We start from the raw sequence: 23,547 nt of genomic DNA, 5'->3' as shown, positions 1-23,547 counted from the left end.
CAGAGATACCCTGCAGGCGAGGGGGAGGGATCAGAGGGAGAGAGGGAGTAGCACAGGGGACTGTGGTGATGGTGAACAGGTGAGTTTAAAAATGAACAATGATGTGAAATATATATAAATAAATTAAAAAGAAGGAAAACTGGAAATCATAAGCTGTATATTTTGGGTGAAGGTTACACAAACAAACAAGTAAAAAGACTTGTAACTATAAGCAACAGAATGGTATTTATAGGACAGGTCTTAGCTTCACCCATAAGACTGGCAGCATTTTAATTCAACATTTGTTTTGAATACAAGGACCCTCCTATGATCAGCTGATTCTTCAGTGAATGGACTTTTCCTCAGTTAGCTCTGTCATATCACCACCAGGTAAGGTGGTGTAGGGTAAAGAAAATATCAGGCTTTTCTGCCCTTCCGCCATCAGGATAGATGATGGATTCTTGTCCTGAATGCATGCCTGATGGCGGGCACCTGGAATAGGGTGTGGGCATAGGTAGATGGGATTCAGCTGAGCTAAGACTGTGCTTTTAAGGGCGGCGTCACGGGGACACCAGCAGCAGCAGAAGTAGAAGCCGAAAGAAGCAGCAGCAGAAGCCGAAAGAGAAGCAGCAGCAGAAGCAGAGAAGGCCAGAGAGCCCAGATAGAGTGAGGATTTGCTGGGGGCTGGGAGGACTGCCAGCCTCCCAGCCCCCCAGCACCCCTGCCTGCTATATGCCTGGTGAACCCCAATAAAAGACCTGCAAAAACCCACTAAGGACTCTGACTCCTCCTTTACCTGGTCTGCATGGGATCAGAAAACCTGCACTGTGCCCAGTCCTGGCCTTTACAGGTGGCTCAGAGTGTAGCCTTTGGACCACAGCAGCATCACTAGGATGCTTGTGAGAAACGCAGAATCTCAGGTCTGGCTGCGGGTAGTGCCCAGAAACTGGGTACGAAAGACTCCTCAGGTGATTCTGAGACCTACTGAAGTTTGACAAGCCCCGCACTGCTGGATTCACACATTGCTGGGGGCACAAAATGGATACAGCCCTTTTAGAAAAGCAATATGATATGTGACTCACCAGGAGTCAAAAATTTCCTTTTAACTGTGACTTAGCAATCCTACTTTTAGGAATAGTTCCTAAGAAAATAATTAAAAAAGAAACAGAAAGTTGAATAAAGATATCCTGGCTTCAAGATATCCATGACTTTACTAGCTAAAATGATGAAACAATTGAAAGCAATCTAAGAGAAGAATGGTACATAAATGACAGTGAATAAAAACAGTAGATATAAAGGACTTGTAAATGGACTAAGTGTTTATAAAGCTAAGTAAAAAATGTAGCATGCATCGTGGTTATAATTATGCAATCAACTGGAAAATGATGAATTCTATTAGGGTGTTATTGGGTGATGATCTTGCTTTCAACTTTTGAAGTTATAATAATGTTTATATCATGAAAATATGTTAATTATATCCTTTAAAAGCACCATCACTTAAAATTCACACTACACTCTCAACATACAATTTAAATACTCTTTTAACTATGTGAAACACCACTGCAATGTAACTATGCAGCTGTTGTATGCAAAATTTCAAGGTCTAATATCTTTTGTGACAGATGGGCAGTTAGAGAAATCAGTCTTAACTAAGGAGCCTAGCAATACCTGAATTATCTTCATCTTTGCGGATTTTGAGCTTCACCAGGTCTTCACACTGTTGGAGGATCTGAACTGCATCTTCCATGGAGCAGTTGTCCAGTCGGATGTTATCAATTGCAAGTAGTTTATCCCCAAGTTCCAGAGTTCCAGTTCTGTTAGCAAAAGCATAGCAAGACATGACTAATGATGATCACTTAACCAGGCCATTAAGAGGCATTAAGCATTCTGTAGCATTATTGTAGTCTTTAGAGAAAGAGAGGTTCTTCAATTGCTTTTAAATTGCATTTTACTGACAACCCCCCCTTTTTGGAAGTCTTACTTTGGATTGCTGTGATGACATTAAGTTGCAGAGTATTAAAACATAATTTTTTATGCTTTCTTCAATATAACTAGGACATCCATATAAGCCTCTCTCACAAAGTCTAAGTTTCCTTGAAGGCTGTCAAGGGCCAGGATCTACAGAGATCAGGCATCCTTATGCTTATGTTTAACCACAGCCCTTATATAAACTTCTCTACAGAAACCAGGTGTCCTGCTTCCCTACATCATTGAACCATTTTTAATCTTGGGCAGTCCAGATACTAGGAGATAGGTGAGAGAGGTAGGGAAGCCTAAGGGGTATGGGCTTGGTGGAGGGCCAAGACTTGTCATCACTGATCTTACAATCTGCACGTGGAAACTCACACTGGATGAACAGGGAGAAAGAGGTGGATCTGATGCTCCTTATCTGAAAAGTGGTCAGTGAGACTCTAACATGGTCTGTGACCACTGCAGATCTGATGAAAGTTTTACCCATCATGAACCTTAGAGGGGTCATTTCTGTTTAAGAAATGCCTTAGAACAAACCAGGAAAATCATTTTCCTTACCTGTGTGCCACACTGCCTTTCTTGATATCTGAGATGACAAGGGGGTCTCCTGGTTTTCTACTGGATGGTGCTGTAACAGTGATGATTGAAAAATCACATTTTTATATCCACCACTATTCATTTTCCCTATTTTATAGACACTATTAATGCAAGTACATTAAAAGTGTATTATAGCAAAGAGGGGTAGGAAACGAATTAGAAAATGTACACAATGTATTTTTCTTAATATAAAAATGTTTGCATAAATATTTTATAAACTTAAAAACTAAAGCAAAGTCATTTTAAATTTGCAATTGCAGTTCTTCCTATCAGGTTTCAGTCTATTTTAATCAGTGATTATCAAGAGGGAGGTGAGGTGTGGCTAATCCAATAGGAGAGTATTAAAAGCTAAATAGGGCTCCCCTGAGTGGTCCTCGTATGTGGTCCCCAACTCACCTCTGCCTTCACTCCTTCTCAGTGAGGGGACACTACTGTTTATGGCACTATGTCTTGCCATTCAACTGTACTGCACAGGAAAGTGAATGAGAATCACTGATTTACAGGTTTTTTTCCACAACGAAATCTTTTGCTAGATGCAAGGTAAATCTTTAAATTTTGTTCACAAGTTCATACCTAGAATGCTCTGAAATATTTTGGAGGGTGACAATTTTATTTTATTGACAGTAGTGGGTATTTGGTGCTGCTAAATTATAGTTTTATACATATCAATATTCCATATAGGTATAGGTAACTTTTATTTATTTATAAGACTATTAGCAATTTTGGGTTTTATAATTTTTCTGAGGAATATTTCCATATGATGAGAATGAAAACCAATTAGTAATGAGTAATAAATGGAAAGCCTACAATTAATTTAGGAGTGTGGAAAGCTTACAGTTAATTTAGGAGTTTGATACTTAAAATCAACCATACCAATATTTGTGAAAAATAATTTACCTCCAGGAGGAGATGTTTTGCCAACCTGAAGCCTAGAGTGATTCTTTTTTCAAATATCATTAAAAGGCCCCTAAAGTAAGATTTTATTATAAACAGTCTGATCACCCTATAATAATCATATAACCATAACATATCCCATAATCCCATCTGAATCCCAGGAAAATGTTTATGCACAAGAACAGATGGTTTACTATTGCACCACAACACTGAAAGAAAAAGCAAACACACATACCAATACCTTACTCACAGTCTAAATTAGTCCACAGTAAACATCAATGGGACTTCATTCAATCATTATTCTTAGCTGCTAGCGAAGAATGCAAAACACCCTACTCACTACAATTAATACATAATTTAAACCTCTACTCAATGATCTGAAATAATTCCTCTGGAGAAATGTAGACATTTAGCATTTTTACTCATGTCATATTTCAGAATGGCAAATTGCTCTGGGCATAGGGCACAGAAATAAAAACTTTCTTATTACCAGTGAGAACAACTTTTCTGGCATCTGCCAATGAGTTTACACAATGAATGTTTGCCATGTTTTAGTAACCATCACAGAGCACCCACTGTTGCATTGGTTTTTAAATAATCTGTGTTCCTCTGGAATGGTCTAAAACAATAGCAGAGGCAACAAAATGCATCAAACCCATCTTTTATATCTTTACAACAGATATGACCTCTTGGACAAACCCACAGTTTTGTGGAAAGTTTTAAAAAGCTTTTTATAGTCTGCAGACATATAGAGGCCATTATCACATTCATTAACTTGTATCTTCTCTCTCTACTTTTTTTTTAAAGATTTATTTATTTTTATACAATAGCTGGGGTACAGGTAGAGGCACAGGAGGATGAGAGGATTAATCAGAGATACAGCAGGGAGCAGAACAGGCAGAAGGACCAAAATACACTGCTGAGGGGAGCAGAGGGCGCAACAGGAGAGGTCTGCTGTGCCATGTGGGATTCTCGGGGGCCAGTTTTGAACCTGCGCTGCAGAGGATGCAGACAGCTTCACACCCCTGCACTCAACCTGCTGCACCACTGGGGAGGCCCTCTCTCTACTTCTTCATTAGGATGGATGACCCGGAGTGATGACGTTGAACCCAGAGGTGGTGCCAACCTACATGAGTGCCTGATTTTGCCACTACCACATCCCCCAGGCACCCTAAATTAGATGATGCTTGCTTGGGTGTGGGCTTAGTATAGCCTATGCTTCCTTGTACCATGTTTTAATTCCCATTACTAGGCTTGCTTTGTTTGGCTTGTAGTGCTTTAAAAATCTCATTTGTTGCCCACATTTTGCATATTTCACACAGGAGTTAGAGGTGATACAGATCATACTTGAGAGCCAGACTCAGCAGCACAATGATACGGTTCAAAATCCTCCCCTACCACTGAGCAGGCATGTGTCTGCGCTCACAGTCTCCAGGTGCCTGTTTTCTCATCTGTGGTGGTGAGAATAGTCATGAAGACTATTAACAGTGATGATTTCATAGCGGTTTTTTTTGTGAGGATGAGGAGAATTGTTCAATGTAAAACTGGATGGGTGCCCGCAGGATGCACTACATAAGGGCTTTGTTGTTATTACAATTACGAAACAACATTGGACTCACTTCCCCATCCCCTGCTTTTGATGGAGCGTTCAATCTCCTCTTTGCCACCATCCTCACTGGGCTGATGGCAGCAGACTCCTCACCCCTAGAGGCTTCTGAGACTGGCATCCTTTGAATGAGAATACTCTAGCACTCACCCAGCATTTGGAATGTGATTGGTGTTCTCCACAGAATCAGTCCTTTAACCCTTATTTTTTAAATATATATTTTATTTTATATAATTCTTACATAATTTTTCATTTTTGCACAATGTATGCATTTTTATTTTGGTTATATTCTCCATACAATTGCACCCCCCTTATTTTGACCCTAATCCCTCTTCTTTACTCTCCCTGCCCCCTGACCCCAGTGTGTCTCTGGTTTATAGTTGCTTGTTGATTTTGATTTTTTTCTTTATTACAATTAGCCTTTTTCCTGGTCTCTTATTTGGGTTTTCTATTTAACCCATATTTACTGAACACCAACTGTGAGTAAGGTACTTCTGTTCTGGGCACTGGTGTAAAATCCCAGAGAAGCTGGGTAAAAAGGGGGCAGGGCTGGTGAAATCTCATGGTGTCATTAGGCATGAAACAGATTTCACTTTTCTGCAAAATGATTCCAACTGGGAAAGATACTAACCCTTCAGATTGAGGGAAGGTTATACTACATGGATCAAGGGTATGGCTTAGGAAAGAGGGCAACAACAGGTAACTCAGTTCTGAAAAAGAACTATCACAACTACTTGAAATCTCAATATATACTGGTTAAGAGTCCAGAACTGAAAGCCTGGAAAAAGAGAAAGAACAATGAAGCAAAATGCCATTATAGTATTATATATTAAATTTAAATTTTTTAAATTTAAAAATTTGTTCTTTCCCCACTCATATTTCATAAAGGAATTTTAATTCAAACTCTTCACTGTTTCTTCAATGTCAATTGTTTTTGTTGCTACTAGAGCTGCATGTTTTGAGCTGTCTACAAGTTTTTTTCAGAACTCATCACTGTCATGTCTTTCATAGCTCTTTTGCAATCCAGCCACATGATGTCACTGGAAATTTTATTTATTTATTTATTTTAAAGATTTATTTATTTATTTATTTATTTATTTATTTATTTATTTATTTATTTATTTATACAAGAACCAGGATACAGGCCAGATGCGCGGGAGGGTGAGAGGATTCACCAGAGACAGAGCAGGGAGCAGAACAGGCAGACTGATGAACTACTGCTGAGGGGAGCAGCGGGCACTTACAGGAGAGGTCTGCAGCACCATGTGGGACCCTCGCCGGCCGGCGGGGATTGAACCGGCACTGCAGAGGCTGTGGATAGCTTCACAGTGCAGCGCTCAACCGCCTGCGCCACCAAAGGAGACCCTCACTGGAGATTTTAACCCAAATCATAAGTACTCATTGACAATAATTGTACAATAACATTTCAATAATTGGCATTTTTCATGTAAACCATTGGCAAACAGTCTTGATTCTCACATGCTTTTTAAAATTTGCTTTTCATTTTTATCAAGTTACATGTGCTTACATTTTTTTTTTGTTCTCTGATTTGTAACACATTTGAACCTTTAAGAAATATAACACCATCCAATAAGAATCTTCTAATTGTGGGAAGCATACATTTCACAAACTATCTTGTTTCTAGTCTCCAAGATTTTTCTAATAGTTTATCAGAAAGGCTCTGAACTATGGGCTCCTGACACCTGAGGTTTTGAACGTTTTGATTACTGTAAAGTAATTTCAAGTGAATGAACTTAATTTCCAGCTGTTTTTCTTCTGGAATGGACTTATCATTTTGAAGTTACCTAGTTCACTGCAAGAATGTTTAACTCCTTAAGTTCTGAGATCTGTTCTGTCTTTGGAAAACTTGGTAAAAAAGTAAATTTTTTCCTGCACAATGAGGATGAACTTACAAGAACATACCCAATATTAAATTATAATAAAAAGCAGCATGGATAATGTGGTTATGATGTTCACTTTGACCTTAAGCTAGTGACTAACTCTGGAGATCATTTCTGGATCAATACAAATCAAACATCACTGCAGGCACACTTGACTCCTTAACACAACTCTCTACATTACACTATTGAAAACTAAAAAAGAGTAAGTGAACAAATCCATATTCATACATGATTATGTTTGCAAGAGACTACCTTTTTTAAAATATATTTTACATCATTGTTCATTTTTAAACAATATTTCTTCCCCTCACCCCTACCCCAGTGTAGGCCCCATAGAAATTTCCTTCATCAATTCACCCATGCACCATCACCACAGTCCCATGTGCTCTTCCCTCCCTCCCTCTGATCAAAAATAATAATACACGGCACAACAAAAACAGACAATTATAAACCAGAGATATCCTGCAGGGGAGGAGGAGGGAGAGGGATCAGAAACTATTTTTTTGAAAAAAACTTTCTCCAAGAGTAGTCTTCCATTCTCTGTTTCTCCCGAAGTAGCTTTTGGCTGTTTCTATATTACTACTTAATTTTCAGTGTTACTTTCTATTATGAAAGATAAGTTAGTTCATTTCCACTTCTATGCCATCAGCATGTTTATCCACATTTCTCCCCCCCTCCCCCAATTATTCCAATATGCTCTGTCATAAATTTCATAGGATCAATATTTGGCATTTACTTCAGTGTGACTATGTCAACAGTATTTGCAGACAAGTCATATTGCTTGCCTTTTCTGCTGGATTTATTTTCCCTGTACTTATCTGTTGTCTTGATGTCTGTTTGCTAAGTTTCTCATGTTTGTCATGAATTCAACTACTCAGACTTCCCAGGTTATGTAAATCTCCTCTCATTATGTTAAATCATCTCAGCAATTCCGACCTGCTAGATTGTTTGCTTTCTACAGTTGTTACACAGATCTAGGTCATTTCCTTCCCACAGACTCCAGGAACCCAAAGGTTCTTTTACTTGTTTAATTAATTCAATAAGGAGGCCATTAGACTGAGGTGGTTTGAAGGCCCTCACAGTCTAATAAGCAAACCAACATCTAAGTCTGTAAATGCCTCAAGGTTACCAAATCAAAATATTAAAGCTACTAATTACAAATAGCCAGCTAGACTTTAAGCTATAGCCTACCAAATAATTTTCTTTCTTTACTTCTGCCTTTTTAAAAAATAAGCCTTTCCTCTGACTCTTGGTTGTGGATTGCTTCTAACTACTCCTGTGGTGTCATTGCCCCATTGAGAATTTTGCTCAAATAAACTCTTACAATTTTTAATAAGCCTCAGTTAATTTTGAGCATTTTTCTCTTGCATCTTTGGAACCCTTGCATCCTGAAACCAGTTCTTTTTGAAGAAGATTTAGAAAATGATGGTCTCTATTCTTTGCTGAGAAACCTTTTTCTGTATTTGAAGGTGGGTGAAATCTTTTGAAGGGAGGCTAGTAAAATGTGTACCAAAAAAGTATTCCAATAATACTCTAAACTCTCTAGTGATTCATGAAACTCTTACTTTGCTAGTCAAGGTGCTTTGTTTAAAGAGCCTCATGAAGAAGCAAAGCTACTTTGGAGAATCTCTCTCACTCAGTTTTAATTTCAACCATATAAGTATATATAATAATACCTGACAAATAAAACTAGTTATTCACTTTCAAATGGAGCAGTAAGTAGAGTTTTTATTGCAAAGTTAGGAAACCCCCCCCCCCCCCCATGAACCATTTGCTTCTAAATATGCTTAAGACTTAGGGGGGAAAATGACAGATTTGTTGTGCTTGTCATAGAGGCTGCTTTATGATTTTTATATAAAAAAATAAAGCAAGGCTTTGTTTCTGCAAACAATTCAGTCACAACCAAAAAGGAATGTCAACAAATTAACTGCACTCACAACCTGCTGTCTTTTGCTTTTCTGCTATAGGATCTGGAAAGGTTCATCCATCAGACAGTGACAGGGAAGAGTGTTGTGTGACAGTACAGTCAATGGTACGTCAACAGAATGGGCTGGAATCCCCGTTTAGACTTTTATCAGCTCAGGATCTTTGGGCAGGTTTTCCCGCTGAGCCTGACTTTCCTCTCTGCACAACCGGCAGAGCTGTCACAGCTCAGCTTTGAAGATTAAATGAGAAAACACATAAATTGCTTAGTGCCATGTCTGATACAAAGTAGATACAAATTCCTGTAATAAAACTACAAGAGAAAAAATGGACATCAAAAGGGCTTCCCTGACAAGTGAGTGTGACAGGGACAACCAGTTTCTCTGTGTTGAAGGGCAGGAGGGCTGCCTTGGAGGCTTGTGCTCTGGCTCTGGAGTGGCTGAGGTTTTTGCTCCCAATCCCAACTGCATCATCCTGCGGGGTCGTTCCAATTTATTTGATGTAATAAATTACTTCATATTATAGCAATAGCACCAATAAAAGTGATGGCTCATGCTAATGTGCTATGAATGCCTCATCAGGAACTTAAGAAGATTAGTTTGAAACTGCTCACCACATCCAAAATCAAAGGGACTCATTTCTCAGTCAATTAGGTGTGAAGAGTGAACCATAAGCCAAGGGTGAAGACTCTGGTGGTGTGTGTCCAGGGATGGAGACCTGTTTTACCACTCAGAGTTTTCAGAAGGTGAAGACAGAAAGGAGACTTTGCAAAAAGGTAGTGAGAGATAGCAATCAATAGCAATTTGCAGTGACTCAGTTTTACCAACAGGACCAGTGTGTGTTTGAGAAAAGTCTCTTGATTTCCAGGCTAAGCAGTACAATTATAGTAAGCACTAAGTTTCGTGGGGTACAACTTGCTTAAAAGAGTCCATGAGGATCTATGTGTAAAAATAAGTAACAATCATCATTTATTAAGGTTCACAGTGTGCTTCAGGCACTGTACATCTAATAACTCATTTAATCTTCTCAATGATGCTACAAGGAAGGTATATTAATTATACCAATTTCTAGATGTAAAGTTGGGGTTAGTAAGATGCAGGGAGTGAGGGAGTGGGTCTGAATGGGTCTTGATCATTTTCCAAGTTCATGCTTCCTCAGTTCATGCTATGGCATGAAGATATATAGTCATATAGATATGTGTAAAGATCTATAGTCATATATGCGTACAGATCTATAGTCATCATCTCCCTCAGATATTCATCATCTCTCTAGTAGGTTCATTTCCTGCGAGCACACTGGTAAGTAGATTAATGTACAAGTATACGGACTCCTTATAGAGGTTAAATAAGCACCTTATATGTGAATTTTGTGATTTCATAGCAATGAATATGGTTTAGGATCCTCCCTTCCCTCCCTTGCCCCCTCACCTCAGCTTCCTTCCACTTCAGTGAAAGGGAGCCATTTTCCCCATCCCCACTTACATGCAGCCACATTGGACTACAATTCCCAGCATGCCATGTAGAATGGGGGTTAACTAGGAGCCAGGTGGACACATACATTGAGGTAGACCACAGTAAGGGAGATACTTGGAGGAGAGACTTAGAAGGAAGACACGTGGCTAAGAGACATGTGGAGAAGCTGCTCCTGGGATTTGAGCATTTTGGCAGCGACGACAGCAGCCATTACCTTAACTTTATGGTGAATTATAGTCTATGTTTTGAATTTCGGGCCTTTCCTTCTGTCCCAGCTTTCTGGGACCTGCCTAACCCTTTTCTTGTGGCTCCCTGCTAGAAGGTGACTTAAGACTTGTGGCAAGATTTTGGCCTTACCGACCCTGCTAGAGGCCACGCCTGTTTGGCTTCGTATTTGCCCACAATGGAATGGATAAGTTTTGGACTTGATCAGGAGTTGGTCATTTGAAATTCTTTCTTCTCTTCTCTCTCTCTCCCTCTCTCCTCTCTCTGCCCTTTGAGCTTTCACACCAACTAAAGATCTTTCACAACAGGAATCTATTTTCTTAGTTTTTTTGTGCATGGAGTTGGCTGAACATTTTTAGAACAGGTACGTCTTCATAATTTGGGGTCTCTGGGTGCCCCTTGGTCACAGTTAGTTACAAATTCTTCTCTCCCTCCTTTCTTCCTTGCTCAAAATATGATTATTTTACACAAGGAGATACAGACTCAGTATGGTAATTAGTTATATAAATGGAGCTGTAGTTCTAGAAGGACTAACTAGCTTATGAATCATTTCTCCATCCAGGTAGAGCATGATGCTTTTAGCTTCCATGAGTAGCTTTAGCTTATGGCTTGGTAAAATTCAGGCCACCCTTATGGGGATTTTAGGGTAGTTTCCATGATTGGTTTTAAAATCAGCTTTAAAATAGTACATATGTAATACCATCATGCATCATGATTTTAAATGCTTTCATATGAGTAAAATAATTTGTAGTGTGTGTACATGACTATACCTCCAATAAACTGCACATAGAACTGATTTTAAAAAAGGACTGTACCTAAATTTCTGCTATGAGTGGGACCATCTGGAATTTTTCTTTTTCTTTCTGGTTTATTTCTCTGATCATGATCCCTTCCAACTTCATGATGTTGCTGCAAACCGCACATTTCATTGTGTATATGTACCACATCTTCTTGATCCAGTCATCTATTTTTGGGCATTTGGGACCAGGAAATTTGGGCATTTGGGACCAGAGACACACTACAGGGGGAGGGGAGGAGGGAGTAGGCTCAAAACAGGGGGTGGGAATTGTATGGGGACTAGAATCAAGATGAAAATGGATACATTGTATAAAAATGAAAAATGATGTAAAAATATATAAAATAAAAAATAAATAAAATTTAAAATAAATAAATAAATAAAACAATCACACACATAAAGGACTGTATCACAAGATTAGCTTTTCAATGGATACTCTCCTTTATAGTTAAATCATAGTTTATGTATCCTTATTTTTACACATCAATGTATTATATAAAAAAAGAAAAAAAAATCATTCCTAATTAAATTTGAGAATAAAATACCAGAGTGGCAAAATGTGTGGCAATAGAAGCTTCTGAGAAGTATCTTCAGAATGTGCACTTGCAGTGACTGCCTCTGAGGACAGGGTGTACTAAATATCGGGTTAGGCACAGTGGGCACTCAGTATATTTACTGAATGAAAGATGGGCATGGGTGGCAGGGCCTTTGTGTACAGTGGAGAGGTTGTGCACTGCACAACACCCAGAGTGACCACCTTCACAGCCACTTCTGAAGACATTGAATAAACAGAATAAATGAAAGCAGTCTTAACATTACACAGGGTTCCAGATGTCACCTTGAGCCCCAAATATTTGTAGAGTAGTAGTTCTGATGTGCTCCCCCTTAATCTCAGTAACCACATATGTTGACAGACTAGTGGCACATCAACACTCCTTCCTAATGAACAAATGGAGAGGCTAAGTGACCTGATTAATGACATAAAAGATTTTAGTTGCACCTCAAACATGTCTGGAGCTCCAAACTCCATTTCTTCTTTCCACTTACTATCCAGAGGCACATCAGGTACACTGGTTATACTTTTGTCCCACTAGACCATGTTTGGATTGGGATGGGGTGGAGAAGCAGGCTCTCTCATACATAAGGCTTCTTTTCTTAACATTTATTCTGTATTATAGCACCACTGTTTTTAGTGCAGCACTAGATATGTGTGATTTATTGGTTATAAATAAAATTTCACTTTCAGTGTTATATCGGCAAAGTAGAATTGGACAACCCCTTTTCATATTGCCCAGTTGAGAACTTTTTATTTTTGCTTTAGACATTGACAAAAATCTCTCTGACTGAGTGCACTAGGGCACTTTTATGTAGTTGCATCACTTTTTTTTTTTAAAGATTTATTTATTTATACAAGCACTGGGTACAGTCAGAAGTGCAAAGGGTGAGAGAATTCACCAGAGCCAGAGCGGGGAACAGAATAGGAAGACCGATGAAATAACTGCTGAGGGGAGCAGCAGGCGCAGCAGGAGAGGTCTGTGTGCCATGTGGGACCCTTGCCAGTGGCTGGGGATTGAACTGGCGCTTCAGAGGCTGTGGTCAGCTTTGCAGCCCAGAGCACAACCGCTGTGCCACCAGGGGAGGCCCTCATCATTCTTTCTTGAAGGCACCACGCCTTGGTCCAGGCATTGCCTTTACATCTCCTTTGGTTTTCATACAGTAATCATTTACTTTCTTATCTTGGGGCATTTATGGATGAACTAAGTTTATGAATATTAAAAGCACAAAAACCTCAATTTCCATTCTATAAAACTCCACCGGGGCTGAAATTTTCAAATTTTACCAAAGCAGTTATAAATCTAGAGCCCGAGGAAAGGAGGAACTTAAACACACACTTTTATGCTCTGCTTTTCTTTTTGGTTTGGTTACCCAGACACCTGTCCTGTGCAGAAATTCAGGAATTTACTCAAATGATAGATATTATTCTCTTGCAAAAAGAAGAAGAATGGATGGATGAGAAGACAGTCTTAAAAGTAAATAAATGAAATTTTTGTTAGTTAATTACTGTGAAAATTTAATCCATATATAGTAAAATACAGAGAACCTAAATGTGTTTTTATGCTCATGGGGAGGGTGTGATACACGTATTTATTTAGTACTAACTTACTACTTGCTAACGATTATATTAGGCATATAAATATGACATTTAATACAATAAATAACAGACAAAATAGGGATATTCAGTACATAGCCTTATTTCCATTTTACAGATGAAAAACTTAAGAATGGAGAGAGTTTAGGTAACTTGTCACATTCACAAAGCTAGTAAAACTGGAGGTATGACCAGCTCCACATTATTGTATCATTAGATAGAAACTTGGCAATGACATTTAAAACATGTTAAACCTATAAATCATTTGACAATACAATTTTCTAATGTCTTTTAAAAATTGCACATTTTAAAGGAAATTATTTCTACTTACAGCTTATGGTTATTCCCAGTTCCACGTTGTGCTTCTTAGGGAGTTTTACATGAAATGTTCCACTACTTGGGATGACAGACTCTATAATTTCAAAACAAAAAAGAATGTGTTTGTAGAAGACCAGGAAAATTGGAACACCAATTAACAAAAACCATCAGGAGGACTTATATTCCTTTATTGTAAGCTATAGTAACTGAAGTTACTCTAAAATTCTGATGAAGGAGGCTGCTGTGAAGAATACATGTCTTACCCAAGGACCATTGTGCATAATTCATAGCAACCTTTGACTTGAGTATTTCTGATGTGTGATTCTGGCAACATCTTCATAAAACTTACCTGGGGTGCAAGTTAAAAATAGATTCCAGAGTCATGCTGGATATATGGAATTTCTAAAAGTGACGCCTAGAAATATGCATTTTAAGCATGGTCTCCAATTCTAGCCATACTGGAGTTTAAGAACTGTAGGTCTGGCAATGTAAGAGAACTGTTAAGTCTTGCTGTTCTAAGCTTAATATCTTCAGTGAGGCCAGCTGGAACCAACGGGTGGTTGGAACCTGGGGTACATTTTAAAAGACAGAGCTGGAGGACATTCAGAAGGGGTCTTCCGTTCCTGTGGGGTTTCCAGTGTCTTAATTCTGCTTTGGTAAGGCTGCCTGAATCTACTCTCCTGAGAGATTATGGAGGCAGCCATCTTGACCTTGTGGTGGATTCAGCTTGGGTGGGACATTTAGAATTTTGGTTTTCTTTTTTCCTTCCCAGCCCTTTGGGCCCTGCTCAGCTCTTGTATTTTCTGATGGGAAGGTACCTTGGATTTGTTCTGGCGATTCCACTTTTGGACCTTAGCTGCTCTGCTTTGGGCCCTGCCTGGTTGGCCAAAAGCTTACCCACAGACTTCATACTGAAGTCTGATTGGGTGTGGCTATTTTGAAATCCTCTCTCCACCTCCTCTCTTTAGTCTTTTTCAACCTTTCTCAGGTTAAAAATTGGGGGACATCCTAGAGTTTGATTATTTTGCTTTTGTGTGCATGGGTGGGCATGAACTCTTAGATGGCCAAGATGAATTTTTCCCTTTAATAGTTTGGGGTCTCTGGGAATCCCTCAGTTTTGCCTAGTATCTGTTTTATTCCTTTTTATTTTCCCCAAACATTATTTTCCATTTTTACTGTTCAGTGATTTATTTATTTACCTTTAATATTTTGTTTAAAGATAGCTGGGGGAGTAGATTTCAGGAGAAATTTCAGTTTGGTATGATGGCTGTTGATTGGGGGTAGGGGAATGTAAGAGATGTCTTAACTTGTAAACATCGAAAAGTCCATTCAAAGAGGTAGAAACAGGAGTGATAGGCAAAATATTTCACAACCAAAACGTTACTGGCCACAAGTGATCAGAGTAGATGCCAATCAAAGAGTTGGAACACAGGGATCGAGGAGGCCCCAACTACACCAAGAAATACCTTTTAGTTTCTGGATCCTGGGGAGCTCTAGGACATTCCAGGGAGAAGCAAGGGGGCAGGAGGTGCTGGGATGTAGTAAAGATATTGGCCAACCAGTATAAAAATTAGCCAGTATGGTAGCAACAGAGAAGAAATCAATATGAATTGGTCTAATCTCAACCCTGAACAGAACTAATGATAATTATCTCACCAGGGCCTGACTAGTATTTGAGGAAGGGAGGAATATTCTTAAATATATTCTTAAAATTCCTTTAACAATCCAGGAGACCTTCAATTAAAGATAAGGTTAAAATGAAAATGTCCTCCTGAAGAGATAATATCTATTCACTCTGAGCTGCTAATGACTATAATCCTTTCTGGAAAGTTTTGGAAAGGGGTAGGGAGGGGAGGCAAGAAGCAAAGAAAAACATTAGCATAAGGGAAGGATTGTGGGATAGCCTAGTTAGTCCATTTTCACTGCTTGAGTTTGCTCAAGGCTAGCTCCCCAAGCTGCACACAGAGGCTGTGACTAGGCAGATTTATCAGGCCCTCAGGCACCAAGTTCAATTTGTTAATCACACATCTAGCACATTTTGAGTCTCTGCAAAGCAGAGGTGAAGGCTGGGATTGGCCTCCTGGAAACAGGGCTCAAGTACACCCTTCCTTGTTTGGCTTAACTTGCTCTTCTTGGTCTTTTGTACTTTCCTATCAGGAAATTAGGCATCAGGAATTTAGGTACTTTCCCATCAGGAATTTAGGCAGTAAACATTTTACAAGCGAGAACTGGATCCTCCAACTCAGAAGATTGGCCATAAATTGTGAAACTTGAGAACACATACAAAAAAACATTTCCCTAGGCCCTCCAAACTTTTAGAAAGCCATCCTTGAACAAGGACACTCAAACTGCCTTGTCTCAGCTGGTACTGCTGTGGACAGGCAAATCTCTGGCCCAGCCTTTCATACCATTCTTCACTCATTTCTCAGGAGAGCAAAAGGAATCTGCATCCTTCTCCAACTTCCTGTCACTCTTGACTCACTCACCTGTTTTGTCAGGTGGCAGGTGAGCATCACAGATTATGGGTTGATAACTTTGGCTTCACTGGTTTCCTTAACTAACCTGATATGCCAGGAAGAGCCGATATCTATTTATCGGTTTATTTATTCTTTAAGAAATTTTATCCTTCCCATTTCCCAGTGGAATTTGAGGTAGATAACAGTATTTTATCCCAATATATTTTAAAAGGAATGGCTAATTTTGATCTACTGGGGTAGAATATGAAAAACAAGATCAGAAAAAAACAATACTTTGTTGGTACGCTTTTATATGCCATTTCTTGTGATGCAAAAAGTATTTACTTGCAAAATATTTCTCAAATCCATGCTTTATCTCTCTTCTGAGTACCCCACATTTTCTGTTCCTCTCATGAGAGGTTCCCACCCCCTAAGTAGTAGTTTAAAAATTTGTTATTAGCATGTAGACTGGCGGCAGAGAGGGCATATGCACCACCAGCCAGTCTACAGAGAGGAATAAAGAAACAACAGTAAATGAGGAGAGAGCACAAGGTCCTGGAGAGAGCCTGGGTTTGGCCTTGCTATTCCTTGGTATGGCTTCTAGTCCTTCCTGGGGATACCAACATTTCCTGTCCTTAAGGGCTGTGAAACACCTAAAGGCTTTGCGCTTTCTTCCAGTAAATGCCCTTTTTCTGTCTAAACTGGCGTGAGTGCATTTCTGTTGCTTGCTACTGAAAGATCTCTGACAAACATGAACTCAATAGAGGAATGGGGTAGTGTGACAATGTAATCTAAAAAGAGGAGGTTCCATGTTCTCAGAGCCACTTAAAGAAGGGTGGAGCTGAGTAGCAAGTGGAAGCCAAAAAGGACTTGGTAGGGAACACCGAGGAGGCACATGGAGCAGAGAGACATGTGAAGAAGCCGCATTTGCTTCTGGCCTTGCACCAGGGACTTGGGGAACATAAAAGGAGAGACTTGGAAGAGACAGGAGTGAGAGACCCGGAGAGAGGCTTATACTTTGATTCTGCTCTTCTAGATTTGCCTGGCCTCTTCTGTCCCTTTCCTATGGTTCCCCTCCAGAAGGTGACTTGGACTTGTAGCAACCTATTGGGCCCTGGAAGTCCCATTTTGGGTCAACCCTGTTTGGTTGGGAATTTATCCAAAAGGGAATGGGTAACTTTGGGTCTTTCATGGGAAAACTATATCCTTTTTCTTCTCTTCTATTTATGCACACTAATCTATTAAAGTTCTTTTCTATTGAACATCTTACACACCAAGAGAATGCTATGTCTTTTTGTGGGGGATGGCAGAACCTATTTATAGCAAGTGCAAGTTCGGGGTCCCGGGTGCCCCTCAGTCTGTATGCTAGAAACACACAAAAGTTCTTGGGTGGTAGCAGGAATTAGATTACTCCAGATAAAGCACATAAGTGGTTCATAAGTAAATTCATGAAAAGTTGGAGAGGAACAAACACCTCTCTATTTTGGGAACTCACTACATGTATAATCGCTTCAGGGTTATCTGTTTAAAGAAAAAGCCTGTGAAAAGGCAGGGAGCATATTGTACGCTGGCATGTATGTATCCACATACATGTGTAACGACTTGCCCGTGATGCTATTATACATGGAGGACTTTGAATCATAAAGGCTGGAGTAACACTGCTTTAGAGGAGTTACTATAGCAACATTTTGCTTTTATTAAATATTAATGCAGGGAAACTTGACCAAGATTAAAATTATTAATGACATTGGGGGAGATGTTATCACTTCTTGGAAAACAGCAATGGATCACACTTGACTACATAAGATTTGCAATATTCATAATGGTGAACAAATATCAACAAATGAATTTCTTCTCAAACTGTGGCATCATTTTAATCCTTAAATGCCAACATGATTTATTTTATATTTGATATTATTTTCCCTTTACAGTTATTTGGTTATTAAATCAAGGACATATTTAATTTGGGGTTTCTTAAAGAAACAGTCCTAAGAGGAAAAAGACCCAATATTTGGAGAAACAATGTTTTGAATAAGTAAACAGAATGCTTATTTTGTCACACTCCCATGTGGTTGCTTTGTGCTTCTGTGGTTTTTCTTTATCTTTGTTAATACTATAATTAAAAACACATTTGGGTAAACAAAGGCTTTCTTCTTTTCAATTGGTCTACTTTTTCTGCCCGAAGCTTTCATTGCTGGCACAGTGAGATAACCACCATATCATAATTCATCAATCTGGGCACCCTTGTGAGACTTGAGAAAAATCCTAAATGGGGTGAATGTGAATGTTTAACTCCCACACACTTAGGAAAAGCATCAGGGATGCTACAAATGATGCATATATCTTCTGATAGGAGTTTCATGGGGCCTTCTTATTAGAACAAAGCTGTACTTTTTCCAACAAAATTACTCCAGAGTTAAAGTAGAAACTTCTAGAGCACATTGGGCTACAGTGGAGGACTACAGGTGCTTTGGTGGTGGGAGAGCTAGAGAGACCACACCTGAGAGGAGAAATCCTACACTGTCAAAAAATGAACAAAAATGTAAAACAACTGTACTTCATTAAACAAAAGTACAAACAAAAGTCAAGTAGAAACCTCAAGTATTCACAATATTGTAGACTGGTATTTAAAAAAACAGTATTGCAAAAAGACAAAATGAAAGCGGTAGGTGCATTATTAGATTTATAAAATTTTATATTTTATAAGGTTATATGTATGGTACAGAAATAATAAACATTTAAACTTTAATTTATTAGAGTGATGGGTTATGAGTAACTGCAGCTAAAAAGACCCCAATAATGTTACTGCTACAATGTTTGTATAGCAGTACCCATTTAAAGAAAATAGATTTAAGCAAATGTATTCACAGTCAATCTCATTCTCTACGTTACTTAAATATTTGTGAATTAGAGACAGCATATTTCTGAGACCCAGTACTTTGGGAATTAATATCTGAGTGCAATATATTTTGCAGAATTCTGGAAATGGGTGGCTCACAGGAAGATGACGAGGAGTGAAAGGAGAAAGGCAGGGCAGACTTGAAATAGATCAAGTCCAGAGTTTCCTACCGGTGTTCTAAGTTCTCAATGAGCTAGGAAAGATTTCCGATTCCAACAGTTTCCAAAATTATAGTCGATGACTATAATGACTAATTGAGACTATAATGACTAATTGGTAATGACTAATTGAGAATTCTGATGCCATGTCTGGCTCAGCAGGAGGACCCTAGCATACATTAATGACTTTTGCTATGAGCAAGGGATGAGGGAATGATAAGATGGGAGCACATGTATCCTGACTCTGTTCTATATCATTTCTAGCCAATTCAAATGGGTTGATTTTGGAAACAACCAAGGTCAGAGGGAAATGACCTTAGATTCCTTATTCCTGTCCTTTATCTTGAGTTTGGTATTGAACAAAGTGGGTTTAATAGACATAAAACAGTTACTATTTTGTAGGGGCTTGAGTCTAAGATATTAAAGCCTTTAATCAACCAATATTAAACTACACATGAACATTGAGTATACACTAAACAAATAACAAACAAATATTGAGGATACATGTAAAATATAGCTCAGTAAATATTCAGATGATACTGCTTATGGAGAAGGTCACTGTGTTGGTGATAATTCACTGGAATGTCCATAGTGCACAGGATAACGCTAATCCTTCATAAACAGTGTCAGCAGGGCAGAGACTCAGATATCTGCTGTTTCATGCTGGTTAACTCCACCATCTCTTTGAAGAAGTAGTATAACATGACAGAGCAAAGACAGGCTCTAAATCAATAGACCTCATTTTGCCGAAAGCTCTAGTGTTTCCTCACCTAAACCTCAGTTTCCCCATTTATGAATAAATGAAGGTATTGGATTATGAGTCTTTTTATCACTAGTGTTCTGTGGCTTTCTGGTGCCATTGTACAATCTCTTCCTTGAAAACCACACTCTACTGCCATATGAGTGATTCTTACAGGGCTCTTTTACTGGATTCTGCTTGGCTGCAGCTGACTGAAAAGAGAAGATAACAAACCTAAACTGGGTCAGTTAGATGATTCCTCTTGGAAACTGAAAATTAGAATTGGCTGGTACTGACTGGGCACTTTAGCAAGGGCTGTATTTATGTATATACACATACATTTTTCTTTTTTACTAGTTGAGCTCAGTTTCTCTTCTTTTTCTTTTATATATTTTTTACATAATTTTTCATTTTTGAACAATGTATGCATTTTCTTTCATTCTTTCATTCATTCATTCATTCATTCATTTATACAAGCACTGTGTATAGTCAGAAGCGCTAGGAGGGTGAGAGAATTCAGCGGAGCCAGAGCGGGGAACAGAAGGTGTCTCTGAATTCACCAGAGCCAGAGCAGGGAACAGGCAGACTGACGAAATACACTGCTGAGGGGAGCAGCAGGAGCGGCAGGAGAGGTCTGTTGCGCCATGTGGGACCCTCACACAGTGGCCGGGGATCGAACCAGCGCTGCTGAGCCTGTGGGCAGCTTCGCAGCCCAGTGCTCAACTGCTGCGCCACCAGGGTAGGCCCCAATGTATGCATTTTCATCGTGGTTATAGTCCCCATACAATTCCTACCCCCTCTTGTTTTGATCTTACTCCCTCCTCCTCCCTGTTTAGTGTGTCTCTGGTTTATAGTTGCTTGTTGATTGTGATTTTTACTTTATTATAATTAGTTTTTTTCCTGGTCCTTTATTTAGGTTTTAAATTCCTGCTATGAGTGAGACCATCTGGTATTTTACAATAGCTAAGCTATTGAAACAACCCAAATGCCCCAAAATAGATGACTGGATCAAGAAAATGTGGTACATATACACGATGGAATATTACTCAGCCATCAAAAAGATAAACTCATGCAATTTGCAGCAACATGGATGGAGCTGGAAGGGATCATGCTCAGCGAAATAAGCCAAAAAGAAAAGTTTATTTTCTTTATTGAGGTAATGTTGGTTCACATTGTTGTTTGTATTTTGGAAGTATAAGGTCACCCTCTTCCATTGCTGTTAGCATAGTATGCCCACCACCAAGCAGCTATACTCTACTGCCATGGTTCACTGTGATCCCTTCCCATTTTCCTCCCTTTTCCACTCCCCCTACCCCTGCTGATGTGTCAGTGATATAGTCTGCTTTCAACAGCTGGTTTTTGAGTTTGGTTTTATCTGACCTTTTTCCTGGTTTCTCTATATTCCACATATAAGTGATACCATCCAGTATTTGTCTGTTTTTGTCTGACTTATTTTGCTTAGCATAATCCCTTCCCTTCCAGCTTTATCCATGTTGGCACAAATGGCATGAACTCATCTTTTTTGATTGCATAGTAGTATTCTGTTGTGCATATATACCATATTTACTTGATATACTCCTCTGTTTTGGGGGCACTTAGGTTGTATTTGTGTTCTTCTGGTACTTACTTAGGAGTGGACTGAACGACAATCACATATATTTAAAAGACAGTGAAAATTTGTCCAGAGAAAAGTGGAGCACATGTATAGAAACAAGAAGCACTGAGTGGCAAGGGACCCTGATCCTAGTACCTCAAAGGAGACAACTGCACTTCATTTATTCATTAATTCCACCATGAACACACAGAAGCCTTCTGTGTTCCATACACTTCCTGGACAAAAGGCACTGACATTCCCAATTTTTCTACTGGAGAAGACAATAAATAACCACATAACATCAGAACATGAAAAGGGGTGAGAAGAGCCCTAAGCCTAAGCAAGGGGATGGAGAGTTGATCAGGAAGGTATCTCTGAGCAAGTGAAATCTGAGCGGACACTTGAGTGAAGCGAGCAAACCACCTGAGCATGTTGGGAAGAGCTGTCCCAGCGGGGGAAACAGGTATTGCCTGTGTCTTTGATGGCATGTTCTTGGCATGTCAAGAACAGCTAGTTCCAACTCCCCTCCTCATTGCATGCCCTGTCCTCCTGAGAGATTTCAGCATGTGGCTGGTCCTTCTATCACACTGCATTCCTGATTCCCAGACCTGAGCTGAATGATACTCAGCTCCATTCCACTTCACATCAGGGTCTCACACTACCCTTGGAGCCTTGCTTGATTTTCTCTGAAGTCCTAACCTGTAGTATACCACTTAGACCCCAATTTCCAAGTCATTAGCTTGTTTACCTCCTTTCTCTCACTATACCCATTTTCTTCCTAAAGTTCCTAAAGTCTTCCCTTTCCTTCCAGTCCATCAGGCAGATCCTCTGATTCCCTCTCCAACCTAGATTCTATATCTCTTAAAGATTTTATTTATTTATGCATACAAGAACTGGGGTGTAGGCCAGAGGTGAAGGGGTGAGAGGATTCACCAGACACAGAGCGGTGAACAGAACAGGCAGACTGACTTAAATACACTGCCGAGGGGAGCAGCGGGCGAGACAGGAGAGGTCTGCTGTGCTATGTGGGTAGCTCCCTGGCCAGCCGGGAATCTAACCTGCACTGCAGAGGCTGTGGACAGCTTCACAGTGTTGCACTTAACCCGCTGCACCACCAGGGAGTCCCCTCAGATTCTAGATTCTTTCAAACAGGGCAGCATAGGAGCAGTGGTTAGACTGTTGGTCTAGATTGGAGCTAGACTTCCTGGGTTAAAATGCGAGTCCGACAATTAACTCCTTGGGCCTCAGTTTTCTGGGGCCACCATTATAGTAACCTGTTATAAGGGTTAAGTGAGCTGATGCTCACATGGTGCTTAGAAAAGTGACATGCTTTAGAGTAAGCATTTGATAGAGAGTATCATGATAATTTTATGCTATTATCATAATTATTCAATCTGTGCAACAATTTGAACCTCTGTGACTTAAGCTCTCCTGTTGAATCTTTTTTGGAAAGCTCAGCCTCTGACTTCATCTATCATCTACTGTCTCTGCTCTGGCTAGCAACCGAGGAATCCTGGCAAAAATCAACTTGACCAGCAGGTCGACACTGCTATAAACTTAGAGACTCTGCTTGGGACTTTGGGACTCTGCTTGGTCCAACACCAGTTTGAAAATCCCTTTACATGTATCCCTTTACATGTATTTCCTCACTCATTTCTCCTCAGTCCTTGTTCTAAACCTTCAGTATTCTTTTAAACCCCCTAAATGTTGACCCTTTCTTTCACCCTGGCTTGACAGCATTTATACAACATTTCTAAACACAGCTGAAAATTTTCTATATTCTTACATCCTTCTTTTCAAACTCAGAGATATTTTCTACTTTCTGTCTTAGACGAGTTATCTAGATAACTTCCCCTCTCATTTCTTTTGG

General features: G+C 39.5%; 1 protein-coding gene across 16 annotated transcripts in view; it reads right to left on the bottom strand.

Annotated features, from left to right (window-relative positions):
* The window catches only part of GRIP1 (glutamate receptor interacting protein 1), a gene marked incomplete at both ends in the record, with an annotated part of 674,847 nt that overhangs the window by 53,048 nt on the left and 598,252 nt on the right, over positions 1 to 23,547 (bottom strand). For all 16 annotated transcript variants that reach the window (XM_084256509.1, XM_084256515.1, XM_084256502.1 and 13 more), the window contains 3 exons: positions 1,648 to 1,793; positions 2,509 to 2,578; positions 13,845 to 13,925. In XM_084256509.1, coding sequence (XP_084112635.1) covers positions 1,648 to 1,793; positions 2,509 to 2,578; positions 13,845 to 13,925 — 297 coding nt within the window. The remainder of the gene's footprint in view (positions 1 to 1,647; positions 1,794 to 2,508; positions 2,579 to 13,844; positions 13,926 to 23,547) is intronic.

This window comes from Talpa europaea (genome assembly GCF_964194135.1).
Source record: "Talpa europaea genome assembly, chromosome: 15".
Lineage (NCBI taxonomy): Eukaryota > Metazoa > Chordata > Mammalia > Eulipotyphla > Talpidae > Talpa > Talpa europaea.
This window is presented reverse-complemented; position numbering and strand designations above follow the sequence as displayed.